A 27,635-nucleotide genomic window follows, 5' to 3' on the forward strand; every position below is an offset into this window, starting at 1 on the left:
AAGAGCCTGTACACATGCTGCATTTTTTGCACCCTCAAATCAATCATTTTTCATGTAGTCCCTCAGAATGTGCACCCAAAAGCGGAAGGAAAAACCAACCACAGTGGGTAGATATCTTCCCTTTCTTCTGCAAATATTAGTCTGTGAAAAATATGGTGCAGAATTTGATCATTTCAGAGAAAGGCTACCCAGAGCTTTACATCTGTCCCACTGAGACTATTTACAGCCCAATATACTTTTACAAAACAACACCTGGATGAAGATCTGCTCCAAATTCTGGATTTTTAGTAAGTAGGCTTTGACACGTTGCTAGTCATGGCTACTTGGCAACGTCGGGCCAAACCTGCCTCCATGCCCTTAAAAACTGGCACAGAGTAGGTACAAGAGAAGCACTCAGCACCTGACCTTGCGTTTTCCAGATGGTAAAAGACGTGGCATGTGTTCCCGCACTAATTTACTGCGCAGTATGGTTGCCCTTCTGCGTAAGAATATGGAAGTTACACAGCTGAGAAAATGTGGTGCCAAAGACAAGCTGCTGTCTGACTGCAAATCAAAGTCGTGGAAATATTCTTAATATAGAGGACACTTACAAAGATTTTAAAAAATTTAAGTAGGCCTTTTTAGTTTCTTTTTAGTGGCTAAATACATTTTGCTGCTAACCTCCATCCACAGCAGTGCATTACTTAGCTTCTGGGTTGGTACTCCCCCCTGTTTCTTCAAACTGGAACCGGGCCGACTGCCATCTAGTGTAGGTAATAAACTCACAATGGATAAGTACTTCACAAAACCCCACTTAAAAAAATCCTTATTATAATAACCTAATCACTAAACAAGTAGTTGTCAGCATCACTGTTGTTAACAACAGTGCAGCACAGTGAAGACCATTAAGTATGATGTGGAACAGCAAACATACACACACACCCCTACCTGCGTAGGCGCTTAGACACCTGGAGAGCACACTCAGTGGCAGCAGGGGATCCATAAGTGTCAGCAGACGGGAGGGCGATGCGTAGGCGGTCAGCAGCGTAGCCGGGTAGGCTGCCACGATGCCATCTGGCATTCGCACACCGAAGGCAGCAGCGCGCATCGACGTCGTCACACACAAGTTGCCTCCAGCGCTGTCACCAGCCAGACACACTTTCTCTCCGGTCCAGCCTGGAGAGATAAAAATAGTCAGTGATGATAGAGGTGAAGTGAAAGTGGGAAAGAAACAAAAAGCAAATCAATAGGGAAAACACAGAAAAATGGAGCACAAAATAAAAAGAGACAAGAAAACAAACATCTTTTCTGCAACTATAAGAAATCCAGTGTGGTGTAAGAAAAAGCAGTGACACACATCAAGGAACAGGATCCCTTTTCTCTACTATAACACTGCTGAATATTTGGCTGCTATGAGGGGGTATTGTCTCGCCGTCTGCCTCATGGCCATGATATTGTCTTCTTGTACTACACCACTACAATATTGCGCTGCGATCACTGTTAATTTGACACAGCGTGCTTCAGCGGCCGGATGTATCCGAAACCGACCAGAGGTCTTTTGTTGTATGGAGGAATACTGAGTATCACAATTTGCGTGATATTGCAGAACAAAAAGTACAGCGCAAGACATCGTGCTGCAGCATGATTACTTTCAAAGTGATGAATGAATCCTCTTGAGAAGTACAGGGAGTTAGTAAATGTAAGTGAGGATATACAGAGACAGTCTACAGGACACCTTCACTCTGCAAGAAGCCTCTTTGTTGTGCCTGCTCATTAATTCTAATAAACCAACTTTCTTTTACCTGCCTAATGTATTTAGCATTTCAACTACATATACTTTTCCCTTTACTTAAAAAAAGTGAACAGAAAATGCACTAGGGAGCTAAAAAAAAAAAGCCAACAGTCTGATATAAACAATGCTGTGTTTTTACCTAGTAGGTGGTGGTTTCTAAGAGCCCAGCAGTAGGCATAGAAACACTCCTCAAGGGCCCTTGGGAAGGGGGCCTCTGGGGCCAGAGAGTAGTCCACTGACAGGATAGGGACACCAAGGTCCTGGGACCAGCTCTTCAGATAGGGCTGCATGGGATAGGAGACATGGGAAAGCAGTGGTGAATTTATGAATGGAAAAGCTCTCAGTTTTGGTTTCACAGTGAATATATTATGTGTTGTTAAATTTATGAGAAACAACAGCGGACACAATAAAACACAGAGGAAAGGAGACAGAGGGAGAAAGAAATGTGGGGGAGAGATGCATGGGGGTGAACATTAAGAAGCAAGGATAAAAAGTTATGAAAATTATGAGTCCCTCTGATGTCATCTGTCTACTTTCTGGCTTACAGTCTAGACAAGGGGAGAATGAGCGCTGCCCTCACAGTCACCTTCATTTCCTTTCTTCTCATACAGTTATAAAAAAAAAAAGGTGCCCACATGTCCTAGTTTGTGGGGATGAAGGAAAAAGACGAAGACAAGGGGATGGTGTGGATTTACAGGGATTGTCTCCAAAAACAAACTCACTGTCAGAATACTGAGTGTTCCCTTTATTTCTTGTTGCCACAGTTAGGTTAAGTGTTTACTATTCCTATGCCAACCTAAGGTAAGTTCTTTACTTCACAACTGCAATGCAGTGACCTTGAGATGCAAGAAAGGCATCAAAAATTGACAAAACATTCCTTCTACAAAGCGTTCCTCCTTTCCTCCTCTGTCTTTATCTTCTACCAACACCTTTTTGACTAGCTATGACAGGGCTGGCGGTAAAAGCGACAGCTCTCCGTTCACAGTGCCAGGAACAACACGCTGTGTGTATGTTTGCATGTTGCTTCACCCACCAGTGATTCAGTATGGAGAAAAAAAAAGTAGCTCAGGCAGTCAGCTGTGCCGCCTTAAAGTGCTACCTGTCACAATAAATCTTAAAGGGAGACTGCTGACAAGTGAGTGTGCAGCAGTTAAAGCACTGTTCAGGTTAATGTGGGATTGTACGAATAAGCAAAGTTCCTCCTAAGGTGTGTGTGTGTGTGTGTGTGTGTGTGTGTGTGTGTGTGTGTGTGTGTGAAAAGTTGTGTGTGTGTGTGTGTGTAACTATGTGTGAAGCTATTGTTGCCAGTGAGTGTCAATATATGCCAGAGTCCATGGACAGGTGTGTCATTCAGACAGTTCATCATCTCCCTGCAGCTCACAACAAATGACCCACCGGGCAGAGAGGACGCACAAGTGTGTGTTTTTGTTGGGCCGGGACCAAGGGTAGTTAAATTTTACATGACTCAGGAAACTCTTCTTGTACACACACTCCAATTCAGAGGGTCCCAGATCTGTTCTCAAAGCAGGAATTAATGGGAGCTGCAGTCCCACTCATTCTCAGACAGACAGAGCAGTTAATCTGCAAGCTTATACCTCTGCAGGGATCGTGTGTGTGTGTGTGGTCCGCACCCGAGTTGCTAAATGCACAGATGCCAACACATCCATTCCTGTGATCTCAGCTTAATTGGGCAGTGAGAGCACCAAAGGCTCATGCCACTGAAGTCCGACTCTCCATCTCGCCCAGACAACAGGAGAGACAGAATTGAGGGAAGGATACAGGGGTAGCAGACAGATAAGAAGTATAACAAACAACACTGTCCACTGCCCTCAGAGAAACTTTTCATTTTTGTATTCCTCTTCTGTGGCCTTGCTTCAGGGATTAAGAGAACAGAAGGCAGCTAGTAATAATAGGAAGGCTAGAACATGTTGCCCAAATAAGACAAAAAGGAGATGGGAAAAAAAAGGACACTGAGTGAACAAAAATGATTTTGTAAGATATTAGAACGATTTAGAGGGAGGATGTAATAAAGAAAAGAGCCCTGAAGAAGAAGAGAGAAGGATAGTCTGACAAGTCTTCCATTAGTGCCCGGGGTAATCTTTCTCTGCGGGGTTGTACAGTTCTCCGTTAATTCAACATGACAGCCTTGTTCACCCCCATCTCTGATTGCTCCCTCTCATCCTCTGGTTGCTATGCAGCTGCAGATCAAGGATGCCCATGTCCTTGGCGATTTCACAGAGCCATGTCTTGCAGTAGCTATAAGCAGCGGATGCCACATAAAGACCGCACACAGCCACAGATGACCAGATCAGCGTAGGAGAGGTGGGGGCACAAACAATACACTTTCTCATTGAGATGAACTAAGTAGGTTAAATGCTTCTTCCTGCTACTATTACACATGTTGTCACTAATGTAAAAATAAAATTGGACGACAAAATAAGATTTTCTTTAAGAGCTTTCCAGAGCACATGACAAGAGCCAACAATTTCTTTAAATGATGTGATGCCAAAACTGGGTGTTTGCTTTGGTGTCCCTTTTTTATCACAGTGATCTAAAAATTAAATTTAAGACATGAGTTTCTCCTCTATTGAAAACAATGGAGGGTTGAGAATGAGGTGAATGAAAGGAAGCAGTAATTTACATGAAAAAGGAGAGCAAGCTCTTTGTGCACTTTACTCATAAAGAGGGCATGGAGGGAGGGCATAGTGTCTGTATTACATTTTGAGGGATTAATTACAAAATAATTAGCACAACAGCATTCTATGTAACACTGTTGATGGAGGAAGAGATTCAGACTGGTAACTCCTCTGTTCCCCTGCTGTCAACTACTGTCTGTCTCCTCAACACTTCAATTAGCTGGTGTTCAATTACAATTAGTCTGAGAAAAAAACAGAAATTGAAGCCTAGAAGGGATGAAAAGGTGAACTGGATGAGGTTTGTTGCAACACTGGCTCAAATCCTGCAAAAACAACACCTGAGCCAGGCGTCTAATGGTGGAGGTGTAGTGTTGTTTGCATCTGTAAATATGTAGGTGCCACATCACATATTATACACTGTTTCCTGTGTTTTGACTGTTCCATTACAGTGGAAACCACATATTGTGATCATATGGATCAAAAATCTTGGAACAGAATCATTCCTATACACATGTTGTTTAAATAATTTGCTTATAGAAATGAAGTAGTCTCTTACAGTGCTCATTTTGGCTGTTTTCATACATCACAAAATATGGAAAAACAATGTAAAACTGAAGTTATCCCATCCTTTTTTACTTTACTTCCATGATACTTTGCCTTGCGGTACCCCGTCTGCTTCCAGCTGGCTACAAGAGGCTGGTGCTGAGCGCACATTGAAATCATGAAGGGAAAGGAAGTCATTTTCTCCTAATGAAAAACGTTGTCTCCTCGAGGCTTATGACAAATTGGCAGAAATGAGCCAACAAGATGCAGCAGCAAAACCTGGTGTTCCTCAGGCTGCTTCGTACAGTCTACTCAGACAACAAGAAACAGTCATGGCTGCTGGTGATGGAGACAGAAAATTAATGTGCACTGGGAAAGCACTTGTGGTGGAAGCCCCACCCCCCTTGACAGGTGGCTAGATAATGACCAGTAAAGAAATGTCCCCTGTAACTGCTGTGCTGTTCTGTAAATAGTGAAGCTGTCTGTTACATTACTTCATATTCATGTAACAAATATACACATCGCCACTTTAGAAATATAAGGTTCTAATTGTGTTCTGAGCAGTTTTGAGATATTTAACTTCAAAGTTTTTCAATTCCAATTGCAAAAATGATATAGACCTTTTTGTGTTCTAAATAAAAAGTCCAAAAATACATAGAACTTAATATATACCTCAAATAATGTTGGTTATCATAATCCGCCTCTTTTCAATTTGACCTTGACAGATGTGATCACCATTAGCAGTTTCCACTGTATAACTGGGTCAAATACTGTCACAAACACTACATGATACAAATATGTGAACAGTTTTTGAATTTTTTTTTTTTTTTTTTTTTTGCAAAATAAAACTTATCAAACTGCTTTGCTATTCAGGGTGAGGAAAACCCTTCTTTAAGAGTACAATCTCACCTCATGGGACTTTGAGGTCTGGGCCACAAATCCTCCCCCGTGGAAGTGGATCAGGAGGCAGGGAGATGAGGGGAGGCGCTTGGTCTTCAGCCCCAGTGACAAAGAGATGGCGCCCCCCTCAGAGCGGGAGAGAGATAGCAGAGTCTCGCTGTCCTGAAAAGAGTGAGACAGACAACCAATCAAGTTGCAGTTTACATCCATGTCAGTCCAGATTAACATAATACATGTAGTATAGATCTTGAATGAATTAACAAAAACGGTATTACGGTATTTTTTTTGGCCAAATGGAAGTTATTGCCATATTGAAACATATTATTCTAGTGAGTAATTTCCACTGAGAAACATGCCATTTGTTTTTTTAAAGGGGAGTACGGAGGACTGACAGAGAGTAGTCACATGGTGCAAGCCAGATATCAACAAAACCAGTGAGCTTCTGGTGGACTACCAGAGGAATAGGAGCCATTCTTTCCTGTTTGTAGTCCAGGGAGAAGACAAGAGGTGAGTGGACTCATACAAGTATCCAGAGTCAAATCCTTGTTTGTGTTCACACGCTTTGCAAATAAAGCTGATTCTGATAGAACACAAAATTGTTGCAATGATGCTTCAAATATGGATGTTTCTGCAAAGAGGCTATAAATTGTAAAAGGTGGATGCTCAACACACATCTTCTACCATGCAGAACAGAAGATCTATACACTCAATTACAGGATGGACACCCGAGATAATGTAATCAATTCAGTATCTGACCAAATGTCTCCCCTTCTGTTCTTGAGTCATGGCGTTGAAAAATGGCCAGAAAAGTGCTTTTGCAGAACATCTGATGTCACAGTTAAGTTGACGTTTTGGATATATATGTCATAATTTCATTATTATACCCTATATGACATTTTTGTGAAATTGTGTCATAATAACAGCATTATTTCTTGAGTTATGGTAAAAATGTGTTTGATGAGGTTACAGTGACTTTGACCTTTGACCACCAAAATCTAATCAGTTTATCCTTGAGTCTAAGTGGATGTTTGTGCCAAATTTGAAGAAATTCCCTCAAGGTGTTTTTGTGACATCACATTCACGAGACAGGAACAGACAGACAACCCGAAAACATAATGCCTCTGGCAAAGACTGTTGGCGCCATAAAGGCATTACAAAAACAAATCACAAACAAATAACAAATAACATCACATGACGACAGATGGTGATGTTTGCATCACTCTGATAACTGTTCAGAGACAGTGTATATTGCAAACAAAGCCGTGTTTTCATTGTTAATATATTTTATTGCTAGTGTTAGCAACAGGGCTCCTCTGAGAGAAGGATTAACTAGCTGTTCTGCGGCAGCTTGCTGCCAGCCTCGCCTGCTCCTGCATGAACGCACACTAATTCCCATTCATTAACAGAAACAAGGAGGGAGGGAGTTGTGTCTGAGGAGGAGGGTTTCCGCTGATGCAGGCTTGTATTCTGCGACATTAAAAAAAAGACACTGTTGTTTTGTTGTAGCGTGATCAATGGCTGAAAGTGTTTGTTGATAGCATGTCTGGGTAAATGCCAGGCTACAAAGAAAGGAGGAGCGCAAGCTTGGATCGAGACAGGGTGTCTCCTGAGAGAATTAGGGATGGAGGCAGAGTAGAAAAAGTGAGAGTGATACCTATGACAGAAAGAGAGAGAGCAAGAGAGATAATGAAGAGGATTAAGTCCATGAGGATGAGCTGGTGCTGTCGTTTACTCTGGCTCACAGAAATACCAGATATGCCATTACATATTGTTAGAATATTTTAAGAATTTCTATGACTGGTATATGCAAGGTGGTTTAAAAAGAGCCAGTGGAGGAAAACTGTCATAAACTAGGTCACACAACAAATACTTTATACTTAGACAGGCTACAAGGAAGTAGTGTGGGACAAGTGTGCAGCAAATACAAGAGCTGGTCTAGTTTCAAATCAAACTTGACATTATGAAACTTTTCTTATTGCTTTTTCCACAGTGCCACTACAGTGTGAACTGAATAATGATTTAAATACCTGTCCTTCGCGTAAGTCACAGGAGATGAGCCTCATCTGAACTGGAGCAGTGCCGATGTGTGCTGATGGTGGAGCTATAGTCACAGATGCTCTGTGGTTGGCTGCCAGGGGAAGGTCAAAGGGCACGGGGGGCACGGAAAGAGCCCGGTTCACCTTAACTTGAGTGGATGTCATACTGGCAAGACTCTGGAGGAAGAGAGATGGACAGGAAGAATTGAGACAGAGAGAGAAACAGAGAGGTGCAAGTTACAGAGCGAGACAAGTCACCCGAGAGAGAGAGAGAGAGAGAGAAAGTGAGAAACCGAATGAATAAATCATGAACCCCATTGAATAAATTGAATTCCACTCTATTATTACTAACGGCCTGTAGGCCAAAAATGCATAATGATAGAAAGGTTCTTTTACCAGAGGAAAGTAAAATATTCCTGTTTCAGTTTTAAAATTAAAAACAGGGCAGAGCACTTTTCTGTGAGCATGGGTTAGTGGTGACAACATGGGGAGATTACAGATGTCGTCTGCATTAACAGTCAACTCACCGACAGGACTTCTGTCTCAGTGATGTTCCAGAAGGTCTTCCAGAAATGGACGTCTAGGTTCTGGGTGATGCGTTCAAATTCTGCCCCTCTCAACTCTGGGTCTATGGCATACTTCCCTGAGGTAAAGAAAGAGCTGGCTGCTACACCTGGGGGAGGAGGGAAGGACGACACAATGAGGAGGGTATGATAATGGGTAGGAGACACAAGAGACAGGACATGCAGAGGATAGAGTAAAGGAAGGTGTATGGTTGAGGAGGTAATGGAAATGGAAATGGAAATGAAAAGTGATTGGCAGACAAAAGCTCAGAAAAACGGGAATGAAAACAGAAATTTCACAAAGATATAAACAGTAGGAAGGGGGGCAGGGAAAGGGGACATTTAAAGTGAAGTAAGTGACTGGACAAAGCACATAAAACAAAAATAAAAGAAAACATAAACCTGCTGACAATGTGAAAGGATGGAAAGAAAGATGATAAAGAAGGAAATCGAGTGCTATAACTCCAACAAACCTCAGGGAAGTGGCCCCAACTGAGAACAATCGCCACACTCAACAGTGAATTTATGTTCTCACAGCACTATAATCATATTGCCACTGGTTAAAATAGAAGCATTTCATGGTATTACAATCAAATTCTACCCTGCTTCTTCAATGTCCAGCAAGCAGTACAGAAAGGGGAAGGAATTGCACTCAAACCTCCAACTGTGAACCAAGATACAGACATAGGACAGCTAAGGAGCTGTTGAAGAGCTACTTCTTCATATATTCATATAGCCTGTGTTCACTACAGAGGACTATGATGAAGGGGTGAGGGGGTTCAAGTGCACTCACCATATGGTGCAATACCTCCTGCCTCCACTGTGGTGCAGCACAGAGCACAAGAAACCATGAGAGTTGAATGATTCCTTTTTGAATGTTAAATATTTACATGTGTGCACGGTGAAAATGTGTATATGGCGGTGCATCTTCTTCCATCTCTGCCTCTGTACATAACTGTGTGCATGTTCAAAACATTTTGAAATATAGAAGAAGCACGCCAGCTAGCCGTCGAGATTCAAAAGGATGAAAGAGCATCTACAATCCAAGCACACAACATCAAAAGCTACTCAGTCAGGGGCCAAAGAGCAATGTAGACGAGGGCGTGTGGATGAGAACGATCTATGAATGAGAATTAAGTGACTGGATGATGAGAGGCTACAGCTGCAGACGAGATGATGCCGACCTATTCCTGATTGATGGCGTCTGTAGTTTTCTCCAAAGGCCACAAGGCCAATAGCGATGGTCTGGAGACAGGGCCTGATGGCTGGAGTGAACTGGAGGGATGGACAAAAACAGAGACAGGCTTTAAATTCTAGTCCACTGTCCATTAAAAGACATGAAATAATATCACAATTAACACTGCTATCAATCAACCACAGAGAATGAAACATAGATGGTGGGATATCAGAATATGAGATGATTCTTACACATTATAAATTGATGGAGACAGTGCTGGGGAGGTTTCATCATTTTTTCCCTTTAGTTTGATTTTGACCTCTGTCTGCTGAGGGTTCAGCCTCTCTCGTTAAACTCAACTAAGAACAGAGACTGTGGCTTTAAAGAGGAGCCTTCCCTCTGTCCATCCAAATGCTTGACTCACTACATTTCACCTGCAGGTTTGGGCAGCAGGAGTCATTTGTAGCTCTGTATTCCTTTTCAAGCTTTTACATATCAGACTTCTGACCACTCTTGCTCAGTTTTCAGGGCATATCTGTTTAGTCTGATGACCTGGTGACAAAATAACCCGTGGCAAATCAACAGGTCACTTCTTTTTTCTTAAATGGCATTCTTTTTTCATTGCAAGACTATAGGAGCTGTGGTGAGCTTTACTCTGTACATGAGTGCATTAAGTAGACACCAATAACCTGTTATTGAAGTTTATCCCCGTTATGATCATATTTGGGATATGTTGTTCACATGAGCACAGAGAAATTGGGATATTCATATTCCCCCTATACAGAAAAAATACTTAAAACTGATTACTGCAGTCTCTTTGCACAAGCACTGGGATGTTTCAAAAACAAACTTACAACAGGAGATGAGAGCAACCGGAAATATTAAACACTACACTGTACATTTATGACCACTTGACAACTTCACTGCTTATTTCTTCTGTGCTCCCATCACCAGCAGCTGTCTGCTCTGCGCACATCCCCGTCTCTCTTTCTCTGTCTCTCTCAACCGCACACAAACACGTATTTACTCACCTAACGTTTCTAAAAGCAGCTGAGCAACTCCTATATATCATAGTTATAGTGGGGAGGCTGAGGATGAGGATAAAGATGCGCAGCCTCTTTCATTATCAAAAGACAAAACCCCTTTTTTCATCCTGAAGTGAGACATTGTTGCTGCCGTCATTTTTTGTTTTTCTGCCGGTGTAGGTAGTCGGCAGACTCGACACCTCTCAATAACCGGAATAAGGTGTACACACGTAAGAGTATCTTGGTTATTTTTTGTAGTACTAAAGTTAGCATTTTTGGGTTTCTCATGAACAGGATAAGGGCTAATTCAGGTTTCTGAAAACGAGATATTATGTTTATATGATTAAAAACATCAAGAGGATACTCCAAAAACCCATTTTCATTTATTCATATAAACACACTCACTGACAAGTCTTAATATAATTACACATAATTACATTTTTAGAAGCTGCAGAGGGTAGCATGGACAGTAACATGCAAGCGTATCTTTGGGTAGTCAGTTGCTTGTCTGTATGTGTCAAGTGAGAATTGGTGAGTCTGATGTTGCCTTCAATTGTATTTTCTCTGTATTGTTGTGAGATGTTTTATTGTTGTAGTTTTAAATGAATATTCATCTCACCCCTGATTGCCTACAGTGGTAACTTTAAGCACATTTAATTATTTCCTGCCTTTCTTAATTTCCAGTGTCCCACTTCACCTTAAATCCTACCTCTAGACCATCAAGCATGAAGTGCTGCTTTTCTCAACCCTCCCAATTCTTGACTCTTCCCATTTCTTATCTTTCCCATTTCTTATCCCTGTGCCACGCAGCTCATCTCACCTGAAAGCCAAGGCAACGGCCATAGAAGCACCCCTTGTGCATGGATGCATATTCACGGACGAAGCTCTCGCTGAGGCCACTTTCATCTTGGAAAAAAAGGTTGCCATGGCTGTTGTCGTGTAGCATACGCTGAGCCAGGTAGAGCAGGGCGCGCAGCTGGCACAGAGCGTTGCAGTAGGCCTCCATCTCCCCCGCATTGTGTGCTACTCGAAAGAAGATGCTGCGGCGGTTGGCGGTGATGTAGCGCCCCTTCTGGATGATGTGGAGGAGGCAGCAGCGCACTACCTGGAAAAGGATGAGGAATGTTTCAATAAAAATTAAGGATAATTGGTGAGTCTTAGAGCCCTAACACACCAAGCACGTGGTCGGCCACTGGTCAATGTTGGGCCCCCAATAAGCGCGTGTTGCACTAGTTTGGCTTTTTCTTGGTGTCGGAAACAGCAGAGCTTCAAAGCACGAAAACACAAATGGAAGTAAGGAAAGCAAATAAACAAAGTCAAAAGGGGGTAAGATTGAAACAAACGTGTTATAATAGATTGGATCACGTTTTTAACTATTGAGCTCTTTAGCAGAAACAATTCATAACTGTTGTATTGTTTGCTTTGCACAGTTAATTTGTTCTTTCTCCATCAACAATCGGCCTTTGTCACCTCTAGTTCTTTGATGTTGGTTTGGTGTGTCTGAGCCTTTATTCCAAAAATGTGGTATCTTACTGTCCCGTGCCGTCCTCTCTATATGCTGAATTAAAACCAGCATAGCAAAGTTGGTTAGGTTGAATTGCAAGCGAATAACATAAATCATGTCATAAGCAAATAAAAGAATAGAGTTTTTACAAAATGATAAATGTAACAATGCATATTATTAAGATAATCAATGGTGATTTTAGGGTTATTATTTCTTTTCTACAAAAAGTGATGCATTCTGCCCTATAACAAAGCAAATCACAGTTCTTTAATTGTGCAGTCATTACAGAGCCATGTCTTCTGGGTCTGCTTAAGTTGTAATTAAGATTAGGGTGGTAAGCTTGAAGGGAAAAAAACGATGCATGATAGCATGCCTGAGTGCAAGCATGTGAAAGGCTTGCTACTTCACCAGGGTCTTACAGATTAGTCCAAGTAGCACTGTGGGAATGAGACGGATTAAAAATGGGGAAATCGAGTGGCAAGAATACAGAGCAGCATTCATTTGCTGCTCTGCTAGACTTTTGCAGTTATGGTGGGTTGCAACTACTGAAGGTCATGATGTTTCATCAATAATGGTAGAAGATAAAGTACAGTGGGTACAGTAGATATTCTGCAGCTGGAGGAATTTATCTAACCTGATTTGCAACATAAAATCAATCTGTAAAACAAATGGACTGACCTTGGAACAAAGCGATATGAAGGTAAAAAGGCTGGTGAGCAGTTTCTCACAGTGTGGAGAGAATATTGATAAGAATGTATTGCGGTATGGGGGCTTATTATTCTCAAAGCTGCAGCGGATGGAAACAGGAACACAGACACAGATCTGAATCTCACAAAACATCCCACAGCTTACCTTAACCAGTGAGCGGTAGCCATTGGCAGGTATGTGTGGGTCAAAGTCAAAATGATGGTAAACTGCTGCGAAGCCAGAGATAACAGGCTCCAGGCTGCGAGCATGCTCCTGGATCAGCTTCATGGTATCCACCAACCTCCGAGCCGCATCACCTTGCGACCCCTTGGCTCCTCCTGAGAAGAATGTGGCATTCTCTTCGCACACGCTGTACAGGGCCGTAAACACTGCCTTGGTGTCCATCACTAAGAACAGTGAGACAGAGAAGCAAGGCGAGGTTGAAACAAAAACAATTGTAGGCAAGGGTGCATAATAATACTTTCTATAATTATTAATGTTATGCTTTATTCATTCTAGTGGGTAACATCTTTTTCATTACTGACACAGGGGCTTAAATCCCAATAGCACCCACTGATCTCTCTATCATTTATGCAACCTCGCTGACCCACATGCATGCTTAATTTGTAAAATTAAAGATCTTTTTTTCTGTAGCTGTTAAAACTTGACTGTCAGCTGGTATTTGGCCCCGCAAGCATAAAAAGGAGCACCCTGATCCCTATTCTGTGCCGCACCCACTCTTGTTATTAGGATGTAGACACTGTACGAGGTGGGATATCATTGGATATATCCTACATAATGTTCTCTTACCCCTATTAACTAATCCCTAACAGCCTGGCGTATAGAAGCCCATTGATTGAAACGTGTTAAGCAAGCCTTGAAATTAAATGATGTAAAGCCGGGGCTAAGCAGCCAAAATCCATCGAGATCTAGGCAGACATGCATGGAACAGGAGGAGAAGGCAGAGGTCCTTTGCTAACGTCATGCTGCTGGGAACAAGCACAGTTATTAGTCATACACTGCCAAAAACACATAAACAAACTCACATGAGAGTCCCAAAGGGAGGTATACAGCTGCAAAAACACAGCTGAGTGTGTTTATCAACTGTGTCTATATCCCTGGCCTAATGCAGCAACAAAGATAACAAAGATCTATGTCCCTGTTGGATTCCTACTGCTGAACTGAACTTCTCTGTTGAGTCACCTGAGACATCTGTTTCCACAACACCTAAGCCTGGGAAGTATCTGGTACTTACTGTATAGGGTGACTGGCACGCTGAGAGATAAAAGAAAGAGGAGAAGGGCTGGTGGACACACAGAGACTAAAACAAAAGGCACAGGCACAGCAGTGCCTCCCTAATAGATGAGAGAGTGAGAATTTTAGGGGAGAAGCGGAAAAATAATTTCTTTGTTATGGATGGGTGTTAACCAATTACCTTGCAGGACTGAGGCACATTTATGGAGAGATAATAGATCGTGATCAGTTCAAAATGACTCTGTGTTAAATCATCTTTAGTTAAACTATGCATACCTAATGAACGTCCCAAATGACATCAGTCGCCCTTGGAAATTAGCACACACTCATCCTCAAACTTTTGCTATTAAACTTCCACTGAATAAATGCAGAAAAATAAAAAAATAAAGTAAAAACAGCACAGAGGGATGTGGCGGGGAGATTGCATATGCATGCTAAGAACTGAACAGATCCTGCAAATGTGAAATATTGTTTTGAGGGTCAAAGAAATAATGGAGCCCTTATCGCACAATTATTCTGCTATTCCCTGCCATTCAGGAAGAGTAATGGGAGAGGCAATTTCAGTTTGCTGGGAGGAATCGCAACCCTGACATCCATGAAAGAACATTTATCAGCCAGATGACTTCCAGCACACACGTACTATATTACATGAAAAATCTCTTTAGCCGTTGCCCGTCATCTCATTTTGCCGTCTTGTCTTTACCTCTTGCTTCACTTCTCTTTCAGAGGGATTTTTTCTAGCATACCATACTAGGCAAGACACCCTTGGAGCTGGCCATCCATTTAGGCTTACTACTCTGCTACTGGCTTCTATTATGCTTAAAATAAATGGGACACTGACACAGTGACTAGGGTGTGCTGCCTTACTGTTTCTTCCACTTGGTATTGGAAAAGATGCTTATCTGACCACACCCAACTTTAACGCCATATATTAGACAGAAGGCCGTTGTAAGATACGAGAAATCAATGACAACACAGAAATATGTGTGCTAGTTGTGTACCAATTTCCTTATTTATGTCCCCAATTCTTTTTTTTTTCAGGACTGTTTTCTGGTCTTTTTGCAGTTATTTGATGGGACAGCTCAAGCGTGAAAAGGGGAGAGAGAAGTGATGACATATAGCAAAGGGCCACGACCAGAAATGAACCTGTGGCCACTGTGGCGAGGACAAAGCCTCTGTACATGGGGCTTACACTCCACCAGGTGAGCTACTAGGTGTCCCTATGTCCCCAATTTCTGTGATAACTTGTCTTAATTATTTGCAAACAGGAAAGCCTCTGTATAAATGTGTGCGTGATGTTGTCATCAAGCCCATGGCGAATGTCCCTTTAAATTCTAGGGAGGCAGTCCCTGGCCGGGGGGTATAAGGACAAACCAAAACAAATCTGCACAGCAAATGAGTGGACTACCCAAAACAGCACTGCAGCTGGGGGAAGTTTTTAAATTGTAATAACGTTCCACGTATTCCCACAATGCTTAATAAAAGAAACTAGCAATTTCACATTGATTCAACCATGTTAAAGGAACACTCTCATCTGGCATGAGCTCATCCCATGACTTAACAGAAAACTCCACACTAAAACAGAATTTACATTGTGCTAGGATATAAATATGGCCAACTGTCTCCCTAAGCTGCCTCTGAACCTCAAGACTTTGTGATCTCTGATGACCCATTTTGATTCATTTACAGTTAATTAACATTAACATCAAGGGCTGGGCTCAGAAAATGTTTTTTAACCAAACTACTTTCACTGGAATTCAGAGCTCACGTCTGTAAATGAGCAGTAAAATGTCAACTTAATTTCCTGTTGTCAGAAGAGCTGCAGGATACATCTCCACATGACCACATAACTATGGACTGTTCATTTTAGAGACTTCCAAACAAAGAAAGAGCTGCACAAGATCATGAAAATAACATAAATAACATTTTTGGTTGGATGTTATCTTATTCAATGTCTCAAAGATTGTAGAGGTGTAGCAAGAGAGAAGAACTGAGGAGGCACATAATGGGAGTAAACTGGAGTTTTGCAGATAAATTATGCAGATACTAATTATTAAGATCAGTGAAAGAAGCCTACTGTACTTGTAAGCATCCTGTCAAAACAACTGAGCAACAAATACACATATACAGTACAATTCGGGCATTGTTGCTCTGTCTCCAGATTTGGCCGAGAACCAGTGGATTACACGCCAATTGTGAATGTTCTGAACACACAGGAAACGGTTACTTAATGTGCAAAAACCCAACACATTGCGTCAGCATAAAAACCAAGAGACACGCACAAAGAACATCTATAAATACACATTCATCTGTCTGCATGAACACAGGCATCGGTGTGGCCTTAGGGGACATAATGACTGCCTTGGTCAAGCAGTCACCCAAATGCTGCAGGACCAGCTATAGCAGTGAAACCAGTTTGGGCAAGCAGCCAAAATTAAAATTACATTGCTTAATTAGAGCTGGGGGTACAACTCTCTCAGCTGGGCAAGCCGATAGGCCTTATGTTGACAGAGTAAGCTAGGCATGAACTTTATGAACCCCTGGATCAGCATAAGCTGCTCTAAAACTTGCTTAATGATAATGAAGCCAGCCCACATTACACCCCTGTCTAACGGCAGGGAGTATATCGTATGCAAATACTATGCAAATGAACACAGTTATGTGAACCGGAACAATCTAATCGAGAGCTCACTCGGAGTTCAAACATGGCATGGCCCAGTGAAGACTTCACCTTTGTTTGACATAGGATAATGCCTCAGACAGAGCTACAATAAGCTGCCACTACATAAAAACATGACTCACCCGCTTGCCTTATCACCCCTGCCTTTTTTTGCAGTAGCAAATGTTCCACATATCCACGTCTGGCTATGTCACTACCAAGCAACATGTTTCAGCATCATCCCTTCCTGTGTCACTGACACAAGTGACCACTGTAATCCCATTGCAACCATTAAGTTGCACCTGTTCTCTCTACATTAAAGATGGATGAGAGACGGCATTAATAAGTCATGTAGGACAACCAACAGTAGTGACATTACAGACATAATGACTCCTGCGAGGCCCACATACAGTGTGAATTGAGTGTTTGTATAAAATCACCCACAGGCTGCTTCTGGCAAAAGATAGAAGATTAAAAAAGTAAAAGTGTTTACCGGCATCTGAGTTCAAGGCTCTGTCCTTGTCTGTCTCCTCTCTTCCACGAAAGCAATGAGAGCATGGAAAAGAAGAAAGAGAGAATGAGAGAAAGAGAGGGAGGGAGAGGTGGCAGAGAGGAAAGAGGTACGGTTGTTCTCCCCCTCACTGTCTGTCACTCGCTCATCTTTAGGATGTAGCTCTTCTCCTGTCAGCCTCTGTATGTCAGCCTGTCACAGCCAATACTACTCAGAGGCAATGTGTTGTCCTTTTCTTTCCTCTCTGCTCGTCCCTCCTGTGCCTCTTTTAAAAAGGAGAAGGGAAGCTACAGACAACCCTGTCCCAGTTAACTTTCTCCTTGTGACAGTGGTCTCTTTTGCCATAGGCTGTTCAGCTTGTAACTCCCCGTGACCTTCAACCTAATTGGCAGATCACACACATGCAGATATTGGCAGAGACACAACCGAGAGATTGTGCGATGATAACAATTTTTCAAATGTGACTCTTTCCTTTCATTGCATCTTGAGTGCTTATTCACTGTTTAAAAGGTCAGAAATCAACTGCAGAGAGCAGTGAAATCAGTAATTATCAATGAATCTTTTCATTAAAAAAGCAGAATAGTTGATAAAATCAGAATTTTTGGCTTTGAAATTTAAAAATTATGAGTGCAGTATTTATCAGGGGCACACGATGATGTTTCAAAATACCTTATTTTGCCTGATCAACAGCAAAAACAACTAGAAACGTGAACAAATGACAACAAACAAAGACCAGGAAGAAACTAATCACGTCCTCGCTAATCACTACTTTACAGTACATTATTGTATCAAACATTAAACCTACTTGATTCCGGGCAACTGCAGACCAGATTTCAGTGCGGATGTACTGTACCCCAACTGAGTGACGTCAAGTGAGACCGTGACTATAAAGACAGTCCTCACATAAAAACTTGGCTGTCTCTGCAGCAGAAAGATGCAAATACTTTTTAAATTGGTGCTACATGACCAGAGAAATCAGAGAAAAAAGGTGCTTTTGCTCAAGAGGTAGAAAACCTACAAATACTAGAAAGCTTCGTTGGTGGGTGACGTAATGTGGACTCGTCCATGTGAAACAATGCCGGGTGGCCAGATCTCGTATTACAGTTAAATGGTAACAGAATCTTGGTTTATATTTGATCGGCACCACTTAGTTTTACAGTTTGATCTCCAGTTTTTCAGCCTCTGTTTTCACTGTGCAGGAGGCAGTGTGGCATCCAATTCTAGTTAACAAAACCTTGCCATTTCAGCAAAAAGAGGCATTTCAATACATTTATGAAAACATTTTAGGCAAGAAAAAGGAAGTGCAGTAATGTAGTCTCCTTGAAATGACATAATTTACATAATTTGTTTCACTGTGGGTGGAGGAGGGATATTTTGGCACTGGTTAGATGGAGGAAAGTCTACCACAGTTCATCCACACATACCTTTACTACCCACATGGTTTTGATACAAAGCTGGTTGAAAATCAGTGAAGTTTTCCTTTGTAACAAACTGCTTTATCTGGTGGTTTTTCCTGGTTAAAATCCCTCGTCTGTTAGTTTTAGAGATAAAGAGACCTCTGTGGATAAATCTGCTCCCTCTAAAACCACCACATGAACACTGAGTGAATTCTAACCAGGAGAAGTTTCAGGTGGTCGCAATCTGTAATCCTCACCGCTAAATCCCTCTAGATTTTAAACACTGCACCTTTGAGTCCTGCACCTACAACTGATTATACTATTGTAAGTGCTGTCTTTTGGTACTGTCTGTGCTTGACTTTCACCTGCGGCACCTTTGAACATGTATATTTGTTGTTAGGGTATACAGCAGAAATGCTCTGCATGTGTGCCAGCTGTTTAGAAATACTAATGTTTAGCAATGAAAGCCACGCATGGACAGCGTGTGCCCACCCAAAACAGAGTGACAAAATGTATTTCAGAGAAAAATATGCGCTTAGTTTAGACTTCTTGGCAGATATCACAGATGACAGTTCCATAACTGCAGGAGCTGTGACATGAACTCTCACCCACTCACAGAAATACAGAAAAACACAAACACACCCGGGAACACTGAGTCACAGATACCACTAACACCATGTCGCACCTGTTGCAGCCTGTTATTGCCTGTTATTGTCTGTCATTCAAGACACATAGACATTTTTTAGACATTATTGTACATGCTCGGTCATTGTTACACTGTCATGACTTTTTGGGACACTTCACAGAATAGTACCATCACTACTGTTAGCAGTAACATGTACTTTCCCTACAATGACAAATCAATATGTCTGTAAGCTACAAGATAAAAACCTGTAAATAAAGGCATTTGGTGAAACGTAAGTCCATAACCCAGAGTTCAAATGAAAGGTCTTTGGTGTGATTTTTTTGTTTGTTTATATTTCTTAACTATTGTTATACTGGGCATTTTTAGCTATCTTCCCAGTTTTCTCATAACAAAGCAAAATAGATTTAAGACTTTTTAAGACTATTATTACCACTTAAATTAAAATTTAAGACCAATTTTACATTAACCAAAATTGAAGAATAAAAACATGAACTGACATCAATTACTTGTTAGGGAGAATTTTGCCCAAATATTTACTTCAAATTAATTTTTTTTTGTTCTAGATATAGAGTTAGATGATCTTCATCAAATGCTCTAAAAAATGTAACTTTCTAGATTCACAGACATGTAAAACAATGAATATATTATGTTATTAAGGTATTTGTTTGGGTTACCTTGGGAAAAAAGCTTGTTCATTTGTCATGTGATTAGATGTGGTAAATGTACGAGTATTGGTGGTTCCTTCATCCTAATTTGTGTGATGTTAAATTTGATCAATTATTTTTTTAAAAAGATACCAATTACCAATTATTTTGAGATTCTATAATGCAATGTCAGAAAAAAATATTTATAATATTGCCCTCCTAATGATTTAAGACATTTTAATACCAATTAAGGCTTTATTTTTAGATTAATGGATTTAATGCCTTTTGCAAAGATTTTTTTAAGGATTTGTGGAAACCCTGCATAATCCTCTCTGCATTTATCTGCAAAGAGCTTGTCTACTAGTATGTATCTTTTTATATAGATCTGACTGGGGCCTTAATTGTAGCAAGTATACAGAAATAGGGCAAAGTCCTTTACTTTTTTGTCACTCCTTCTGCAGTGTAAGTGTAACTTCTGTACAGACATGCAGATAACCAGTTGTTCTTGTTTGTAAAAACCTGCCTCTTGGGCTAGAAAGTAGAGCCCAACTGTTTCCTTCCACACAAAAAAAACCTCTAACTCACAGCTCTCATGTGTTTCTCTTATCACACCTAAACAGACAGTTTCAAGATGTTCAATAAGTCTGGCTAAATGTAAGTCAAAGGATATGAGAACGCAGCGGCTGTTCCTTGAAGTGGAACTCACTGTCACAATGCAGTGTTTTTTTATATCTACGCAAATGCAGAGTCTCAGTCTTTGTCATACATGTTGAGACCAGACAGTGTGTTTTCCTTGATAGATAAACTATCTTGTCAGTCTTTTTGAACTTGACCAGATATCTGATACTCTACAAAATGTCGTGTCTATAGGAAGCAGGCTATAAAAATAGAAAACTCTGAGCAGCCCATAGGCAAGAGGAAGCGCCAACAGCAGGGGCTCTGTCGTCTCGTGTTTAGGAGGCTTTGACCCCTCTCCCATACAGAGCACCTTCAAACACACAAGGCCAAACTGAACAACAGGAAACTAGCAACAATGAGCCTCCACACCCCCTTCAAATGGGACATACAGGGCTTCCCTTCAGTTTTATAATGCATTCAATGAAACAGAAAATTATGAATCTGATCCTCAGGTCAGCTGAGAACAGAGCACAACAAATAAGATTAAGTAAAAACACTTCTAATCCAATTATCCAGGCCCAAGTCTATTATAAACAAACCATTCATAAACAGGCGGATATGATTTTTTTAACCGTAGCAAAGACATTGTGTGGCATATTGTTCGGCTCTTGACAAAGCTAAGGAATCCTTTTGAAAGTAATGGTCATTTGAGTCAGTTTGGATTGTTCTAGTCAAAGTGAGATAGTGGTCCAGACAACAGGAGGGCAACAGGGGGAGTATTTAGTCATAGCACCAGATCCACAATGCCTGTCCTGCATCCTGTTAAGTCTGTTACCTTCTGCCCCTTGGCACAGTGGTGGAGAAGTATTCAGATCCCTTAGTGAAAGTACTAATACTAAATTGTAAAACTACTCAGTTAAAAATCTGTTAAGTAAGTCCTGAAAATTTTACTGCCCCCCCCAAAAAAAACCATAAAATTAAAAAAACTGGTAAAAACTAAAGATTGGGGGAAAAGGAAAAAACACCCCAAAACTCAAAATTATTTTTAAAAAAATCAAAATAATAACAAAATAGAATCAAATACCCTCAAATATCAGAAAAAAACCCTCAAACTTATTATTTTGTTAAATAGAAAAAGGCTTGAATGTTTATCAAAATAGTTGGCAGGTAATTTTATGTCAATTGGCAAATTGATAAATCAACAAACCATTTGTACTTGTATAAGCTGTTAGGTCATTTTAGATCATATTTTATTAACTCTGCTTATGTTTATTAGGCAAAAATATTAATATGTACACGAACTTAAGTTGTTCAGTAAATGTGGTGAAGTAAAAAGGACAATATCACCCTCTGAACTGAGTAGCAGTATTAAGTCACATGAAAAGAAAATACTCAAGTTACAAGTCGTTCTAATTTGTACTTGAGTAAATGTACTGAGTTACATTTCACCACTGCCCATTAGTCACCACGTGTGTCCCTGTTATTATGCCACACAGGCAGAACTGATGACGGCTTCACCAGTGACTGCATCACTTCGATTAATCGATTTATGCTGGGAAGGTTAATCCAGTTACACTCCATCCTTTACCCTAGCCTTCTTGTTTATGTTTGGAGTACCTGTTCATGAGGGTCCTGTCCGTGTCTGCGGCTGAAACTAAGGACACAGATTGTGAAAAAGTGAATATAAGTGGAGCCACATACAGTGAGGACATTACTACTAAGTTACTGCTAAAACAAACGACACACACAACTACTGTAGCTGTGACCTAGGGATGCTCCTAACTACGGAAATGCCGGCAGAGGAGGCTGACTCGTTTCATGAGCGCGTTTAAAAGTCTCCACATCCTCGTTTTGATGTCACACAACAATCACAGCGGCTGACACAAACCAAGCGGCTTAAATCCAAGTTGTTCATTTCGGCTACCCGAGGCCAGCTAACGGGAATGCTAACGACCGCTTACGGGAGGAGGGAACGGCTCAGGAGGGGACGTTAATGACAGGAAAAACGACGGGGGGGGCTGTGACGACGGTGACACGACACAGACAAACTCACCCACTGGACCCTCTTTGTGTTTGGACGAGCGTCTTCCATTCACACCTTTCTCAAATCTGCTACTCCCACCACTCTTCTTGCTCGACGCCATCTTCGCCTACTCTCTGTTTACGCACCGCCTCTCCCTTCACATCTCCGCTACATACCTGCCTGCGAGCCCCGACGCCCCGCCCACGCCAAAACTGGGAGCCAATGAACGACAGCGCCGCGGCCGAGTAACCAATCACGACGCTCAGAAATCGATTAGTGTCCGCCCCGTTGCCTTTGTTGTACACTTGGTCAAAGAAAAAGTGAGCCATTCATAGCAGATTAGGGATTATGTTTGCAGACAATTCACAAAAGACTTAATCAGATTTTTTTTTCTTTTACACAACTTTATTCTTTAAGCAATGGCAGGAAGCAAATAGATTGTCACACATCATAGAGTCATTAAGTAAAATTCAAGAAATTCATTTTCATAGATTTTTTTTTGTTGGTGAACATAAAATGATGGCAAAACAATCTCACCACATACTCGACTCAGAATATATTCTGGAGCTTTTGAACGCATCACACAGTCTCAGCAGATGGAGCTGCTTGGTTGTCATGAAATTTTAGGTGTTACCATTTTTTTCTAAGCACTTTGACCCTGGCATGGAAAGTTTTGTTTTGTTAACAGGTTTTTATTTCTACATAGAGTAACTACTGTCATTACTAAATTATAATTGGCAGAATAAATTGGTATAAAGACTGCGTTCCACAGAATAGTGGAAGCTCTCTGAGGCCCCTCTTCATAAACTGCTGGATCACCAACACACACAATCATATCATATCTATGAAGAGAAATCAGGGTTTTTCTTTTCCAAAAGGAAAAAAAAGAAAAGAAAAGAAAGTTAAAGAATGAAAACTAAAAAACTGGCTGTAAAAAAAAATCAAAAGGTGCTAGAGAGAGACATAGATCAAGAAAGGAAGGGCGGGGTGCCCACAGAGATTGCTTACGAATAGGGCCCAGAATTTGGTGCGACACCCCTGTTTAAAAGATGCACCAAGTTATGTTTGAAAGGTCAGAACAGCAACTGAGTGCAAGGCTGCAACTACTATTTGGGTACACCGAGAAAACAAGTCCTCTGTTGTTGCTGTTGCTGCTGTTGTTGTTGTTGTTGTTGTGTAATTAGGGTAACTGAAGGGTTGTTTACATTTAGCCATTTTAAGTTATACATATAAAAGACAGATATGATTATTTTTATAGACTCAGTGTCCTTCAATTTAACACACTAAACATTAGGATGTATGTCGCATCAAAACTATCTTGGACTTCTGGCCTCTATTATCCTGGCTAAAGCCGTGACTGAGCGGACCCTGTTGTGAGACTGTTTTGCCAGCTGCTGTTCCCACAGTCAAAAAACAATTCTCAATCTCAACTTAAACAAGCTAAATAATCAATATGTTATCAGATGCTGAAACTGCAACCGCAGGTTATGTACAAAACTGTGTGTGGCAAAGAATGAACCTAATATTCAAATATCACACAGTGAAACATTGGCTCTCAAAATAGACTCAGCACTCTCCCTTTCTTCCTCCCTTTACTCTATTTTTCCACTTTCCCTCAGGGTTTCTCCAGCTGGATCGGCTCCTCTTCTTCCTTTACGTTGCCCACATCCTGGTACGGGCCATGTGTCTGGGCACGCTCGATCTGATCATACGTTGACCAACATTCGTCCAGATTTAGCCCCTGGTATGTGAGATAACGGATATAGAAACCGAGTACACAAAAAAAATCAATAAAACTTATTCATGTTAAATTGATTAGTACAGGATAACATGTTTATTCATATCTTTGTTCCTGTTTTAAGCAATGTGACTTGCACAAGTGTTTCCCAAATGCTGTGTCATGCGTTTGACGCAGAGAGGATCTGACTAATTTACCTGATATATGTTTTCCTCTTCCTTTTTCACTTTCTTCTTCTCCAGTTGGTTTAGTCTCTTTGACTGTCAGGGGAAAACAGAAGTTGGTAAAATTGTGAAAAAGTACACCTTCAGGAAATGCAAGAAACTCAGGAAAATAATATCAATTTAATAAACTCGTGGACAGTCCAAGTAGAGTCTTTAACAGATCGCAATAATTATTGGTGTGTTGACATGAATTATTTATTGAGACATTTTGGAAAGCATCCGTTGCTTCAGCGTTGAGTCAGTGGTGTTTGACAGATCAGTGGAGGGTAAAGTACACACAGTCTTTACACAGTGACCTCCTGACCTTGAAGAGAAAAGTGATAGAGGGCCCAAGAACACACAGTAGCAGTAAGACTCCTTCAGCCGTCAGGATCTTGTTTTTGGTGCTTTCCTTGAGGTTTAGCGTCTTCTCCAAGTGCTCTAAGCATACAAACAAGGTTCAGAGGTCAAATAAAATAAACATACATGTTTTCAATGGTCGATACTTAAGATTACTTGTGATTTTCTCAAGTATTTTTTTTTTCATGCCACTATTTAATTCTACACCACTACAATTCAGATGGAAAATTGTACTTTATACTTCACTACAAATATCTGGCAACTTTAGTTACTTTATTAATTACTTTATGTATGTACAAAGAATGTACATTTACTCAAGTAATTACTTGAGTAATTTGAGGTATTTTATTTGGGTATTTCTATTTTATGCTACCTTCTACTTATACTCCACTACATCTCAGAGGCACGTATACTTTTTACTGCATTACATTTATCCGATGACTTAAGTCACTCGTTACTTGGTTTAGTTATGTTTTGTATCAATAACCTAAATTTGCAAATAGGTTTAATCTGTTATTTTTGACTATACAAAGTAATTTGAATTCACTCCACCCTCACCAGCTTTAACATTAAACTGATGCATCAATAATCATACTCAAATAATATAACAGTGCATATTATTCTGAAATGGGCCATTCTGCTTCATATGTGTTTTAATTTCTGGTATATTTTATGCTAATAGCACTTTTAGAAATATATTGAATGTAGTACTTTTAACAGAGTAATTCTACATTGTTATATTTTTTCCTCAACTAAAAAAATCTGAATACTTCATCCAACACTGCATTCAAAGCACATTAAGAGTTTAGAAAATATGGGTTGTTATAAATTAATACATATCTGTTGTCACAATTAAGTAAAATCCTCACTTGGGGAGCCCTTTAATCTCTTATTTGGGATTTAAAATGATCTGAAGTTAAATTTTGCAACAATTAATAAATTTAGCAACTTCTTGCAACCCATGTCAATTTCAGGTTTAAAATATCAATTTCCAATCAAGTCCCACCCATTTACGCTTTAACCCCCACGCCCTCCCAGTTTTAACTGCACCCATTCTATGTACAGGTACTGATATAGATTATTTAGTTGGTTGAACAAACACAGATAAAGATAATGGTGTACTTTCTCATCCGTAATTTTTACAACATGGCATTAGTACTTTTACTTAAAGGATCTTGATACTGTGTACATTATTTTCGTTTTAAGTGTGAATGCACGTCAAAGAAAGTTGAGTGCACATAAACAGTTAGGCTAAACAGACTTACTTGGGGATTTATTGTTTCGCTACATAGCAGTACTATTTAGTATAGAGAACAAAGTCTAACATATAGAACTGATGAATAAACAATTGATAGTTGGGTAATGGCACTCTTGCAAACGAATGCACATAATCCCCGGAGGAGTTTAGCGGTTGTTTTCAATTTCCACATCCGCCATCTGCTTTTAATGAGATTATGATGCGAAATGGCATTTCAGTGTGACAAATCCCTCTATACATTAGCTTGACTGCAACTTGATCTAATCTTGGTGCTATTTAAAGTAAATGACTGGGCAGCAGACTGCAGTGAGACCATCCTGATGATGTAAAGATTAACCAAACTGCAGCATTGAGTGATGCTGCCACTCACACAGCTCTTGGCTAGACTAACGTTAACAGGATTTATGGCTTATGAGGTGTTAGCAGCACTCAGAGCTTGCTTGACTCCATCTCACTCATCACACACATGGACACTCACTGTAGACCTGCAGGTAGGTGCCATGGGAGAGGAGTTTACTGTCATTCAGCCAACACTGGTACATCCCGGTGTCCTCCAGCTGGACTCGCTGGAAGGTTAGGGTGGAACAGGAGAAATTGACAGAGAGTTTTGCCCTTCTTTTAATCACAAAGTCCGAAAGCTCCACAGCACGTAGAGCCTGGGTTTTGTTGGAACTGCGTTTTATCCAAGTGATTTCTGACGGTCTGGTGGTTGGTGAAGAGTAGCAGCACCTCAGCTTAACTTGGTTAAGGACCTTCACCCTCTCAAATGGCTTGTCCGGATGTAAAATCACCTCACTCTGAGCAATACCCACTGTAAAGGAAACAGAAATTATTATTATTATTTAATGCATTTGTTATAAATGTGTTCGTCATTTGGTTTGAAACCAACATTTACTAAAGTATTTAATTATGATAGCATATATTGTAATAGCATAACCTGCATTTACAATGATATATAAAAGTTGACCAACAAAAATAAATAGAATGAGCTGTAAATGTGTAGCATAACGAACCAAAACTAAGGACAAAAATACAATATGAGAGCACAGCCATCTGCTGTGACGGGAGATGTGGCTCACTGAAGCAGAACTCAAAAGAGCTAAATTTGAAAAAAAGTCATTTAAACATATACTAGCTTTAATTTACAGACATGCTTATTTTCTACAAAACCCAGAGAATTATTGCATCTACATAAATATAAACAGTTGTGTATATACTTGTTTATATACTTAACAATGCGTATTTCAGTTAATATTGCATCTAAAAATGAATTAATCTGACTCACCAACAAAGCTGCAGAGGAGAAAGTTTGTCACTGTGCCCATTGCGATCATGAATGTTTGATCTGGAGATCAAAAAAATGTACCAAAATACTGCAGGGAAAATTGTTTAAACAATACTGATCCCAGTCTTCACTGCTGTGGCCCAAGGCACTGGTGTCTTGTTTTTCTCGGTCAGGATTTACGCTTGAATGCATCTGGA

At 40.6% G+C, this 27,635-nt stretch overlaps 2 protein-coding genes across 3 annotated transcripts in view; both read right to left on the reverse strand.

Annotated features, from left to right (window-relative positions):
- The window catches only part of lipeb (lipase, hormone-sensitive b), a 34,437-nt gene extending 11,706 nt beyond the window's left edge, over window positions 1–22,731 (reverse strand). Inside the window, exons 1-9 of one of the 2 annotated variants that reach the window (XM_042489155.1) lie at window positions 22,625–22,731; window positions 13,008–13,249; window positions 11,472–11,756; window positions 9,634–9,724; window positions 8,414–8,559; window positions 7,878–8,063; window positions 5,860–6,012; window positions 1,911–2,055; window positions 928–1,155 (exon numbers count right to left, since the gene is read on the reverse strand). In XM_042489155.1, coding sequence (XP_042345089.1) covers window positions 928–1,155; window positions 1,911–2,055; window positions 5,860–6,012; window positions 7,878–8,063; window positions 8,414–8,559; window positions 9,634–9,724; window positions 11,472–11,756; window positions 13,008–13,249; window positions 22,625–22,715 — 1,567 coding nt within the window. In that variant the 5' untranslated portion in view covers window positions 22,716–22,731. Of the gene's footprint in view, window positions 1–927; window positions 1,156–1,910; window positions 2,056–5,859; window positions 6,013–7,877; window positions 8,064–8,413; window positions 8,560–9,633; window positions 9,725–11,471; window positions 11,757–13,007; window positions 13,250–17,248; window positions 17,525–22,624 lie in introns of those variants that run through there. The other variant, XM_042489156.1, reaches the window with a different exon arrangement.
- Window positions 22,732–22,977: 246 nt separating this feature from the next.
- Window positions 22,978–27,578, reverse strand: cd79a (CD79a molecule, immunoglobulin-associated alpha). Its single transcript, XM_042489130.1, has 5 exons — window positions 27,439–27,578; window positions 26,632–26,964; window positions 24,861–24,976; window positions 24,530–24,592; window positions 22,978–24,335 (listed from the first exon to the last, which is right to left on the reverse strand). The coding sequence occupies exons 1-5, from the start codon at window positions 27,485–27,487 to the stop codon at window positions 24,210–24,212; spliced, it is 687 nt and encodes a 228-aa protein (XP_042345064.1). The 5' UTR covers window positions 27,488–27,578; the 3' UTR covers window positions 22,978–24,209.
- Window positions 27,579–27,635: the final 57 nt, after the last annotated feature.

The sequence above is a fragment of the Plectropomus leopardus genome, chromosome 7 (assembly GCF_008729295.1).
Source record: "Plectropomus leopardus isolate mb chromosome 7, YSFRI_Pleo_2.0, whole genome shotgun sequence".
Classification (NCBI taxonomy): Eukaryota; Metazoa; Chordata; class Actinopteri; order Perciformes; family Serranidae; genus Plectropomus; species Plectropomus leopardus.